Source organism: Aptenodytes forsteri, unplaced genomic scaffold (assembly GCF_000699145.1).
Source record: "Aptenodytes forsteri isolate BGI_AS27 unplaced genomic scaffold, ASM69914v1 Scaffold86, whole genome shotgun sequence".
NCBI lineage: Eukaryota > Metazoa > Chordata > Aves > Sphenisciformes > Spheniscidae > Aptenodytes > Aptenodytes forsteri.
Genome location: NW_008795715.1, coordinates 2,484,164 through 2,485,461, shown reverse-complemented (window position 1 = coordinate 2,485,461; position 1,298 = coordinate 2,484,164). Strand labels below are relative to the sequence as shown.

The 1,298-nt window shown below is 68.7% G+C and overlaps 1 protein-coding gene across 1 annotated transcript in view; it reads left to right on the top strand.

The window, feature by feature from the left end:
- The window catches only part of FSCN2 (fascin actin-bundling protein 2, retinal), a 2,839-nt gene extending 2,605 nt beyond the window's left edge, over positions 1-234 (top strand). The window contains exon 2 of the mRNA XM_009283523.1: positions 29-234. Within this exon, the coding sequence (XP_009281798.1) occupies positions 29-234 (206 nt within the window). The remainder of the gene's footprint in view (positions 1-28) is intronic.
- The last annotated feature ends 1,064 nt before the right edge of the window (positions 235-1,298 follow it).

The window sequence follows — 1,298 nt, the reverse complement described above, 5'->3', positions numbered from 1 at the left end:
GCTGATGGCCCCCGGGGACTCTCCGCAGGCCAGGGGGGCAAGTTCTGGTACGTGGCAAACAGCGGGTCGGTGTGCAGTGACGGGGACCTCTCCGAGGATTTCTTCTTCGAGTTCCGGGAGCGGGGACGCGTCGCCATCAAAGGGAAGAACGGCCGGTATCTACGCGGGGACCCGGCTGGCACCCTGCGCGCCGACAGCGAGTCCGTGCTGCGGGCCACGCTCTGGGAGTACTGACCCACCTGGCACCGGCCCCCCGCCGCGGCGTCCCCCAGTCCACCCCGCTCCCAGGCTGGCCGAGGGCACCAGCTCGTCCCCAGGCAAAGGATGGCAGTGGAGCCGACGGTGGCACCATCCATGGCAGCTGTGTCCCCGACCCCCCTCGACTCACGGCATTAAAATCAGTTTGGATCACAGGGGGGCAGCGCCTCGTCTTCCTTTGCCTCCCGCAGCGCCCGAGGGCAGGGGTGCCCACACCCCGAGGGCTGCCCGGGTGAAGCCCCGGGATTCCCTCCCCCCCGTCCCCAGCCTGGGGCCTGTAACCCCAGACAGAAAGTGCTGCCCCATGGGAGCCCCCACACGCCAGAAAGGGCCAATCCTGCCCGGGCATCCCGGCTCTGCCACTGCGCTGGGAGGCGGGGACCGCGGGGCTGCCGCAGGCAGAGCTGCCAGGGGGTGGTCGCAGGGGCCGGGGGTGCCACTCAGGCAGTTGGGGATGGGTGCTCGGCAAAGCAAACCTGCTGCGGGCAGGACCCCGAGGGGGCTGCGCAGGGAGCTGGAGCCCAGAGGGGCCGGGATGCCCACAGACCCTCTGCCAGGCTGGGGGAGGAGAGAGGGGCTGCCAGGGCTGCAGACCCCCCAGGTGGGCAGGGTGATACGGGGCGAGGAAGACGTGGTGCTTCCAACACCGAGCGCAGGGTACGGCCCCGGGGCTGCAGCCAGCAGCATCACCCCGAATGCGGTGGGGCCACGGGGGCCGGCGGTGGCAGCCCCCCACGGAGCTGGCAGGGCTGTGCTGGGAGATGGAAAGGAAAAGAGACGGGCACTCGCTGAGCGGCACGATCGTTTTCATGGCAGACGACAGATTTACAGACACTGGAGCGGTGCGGGGAAGGACTGGGCCAAAACACGCTGCACCACCACAGAAATACAAGATCATTTATAGAAACAACGGGGGAGCGGAAAACCCCCTCCCCTGCCCAGCAGAAAACGGGGCTCCCCCGGGCGGGCACCCGCTGGGCACCCTGGCACAGCACCCTGTTTGTCCTGATCCTGAAAGGCAAGGCGGCACGGGGGCACAA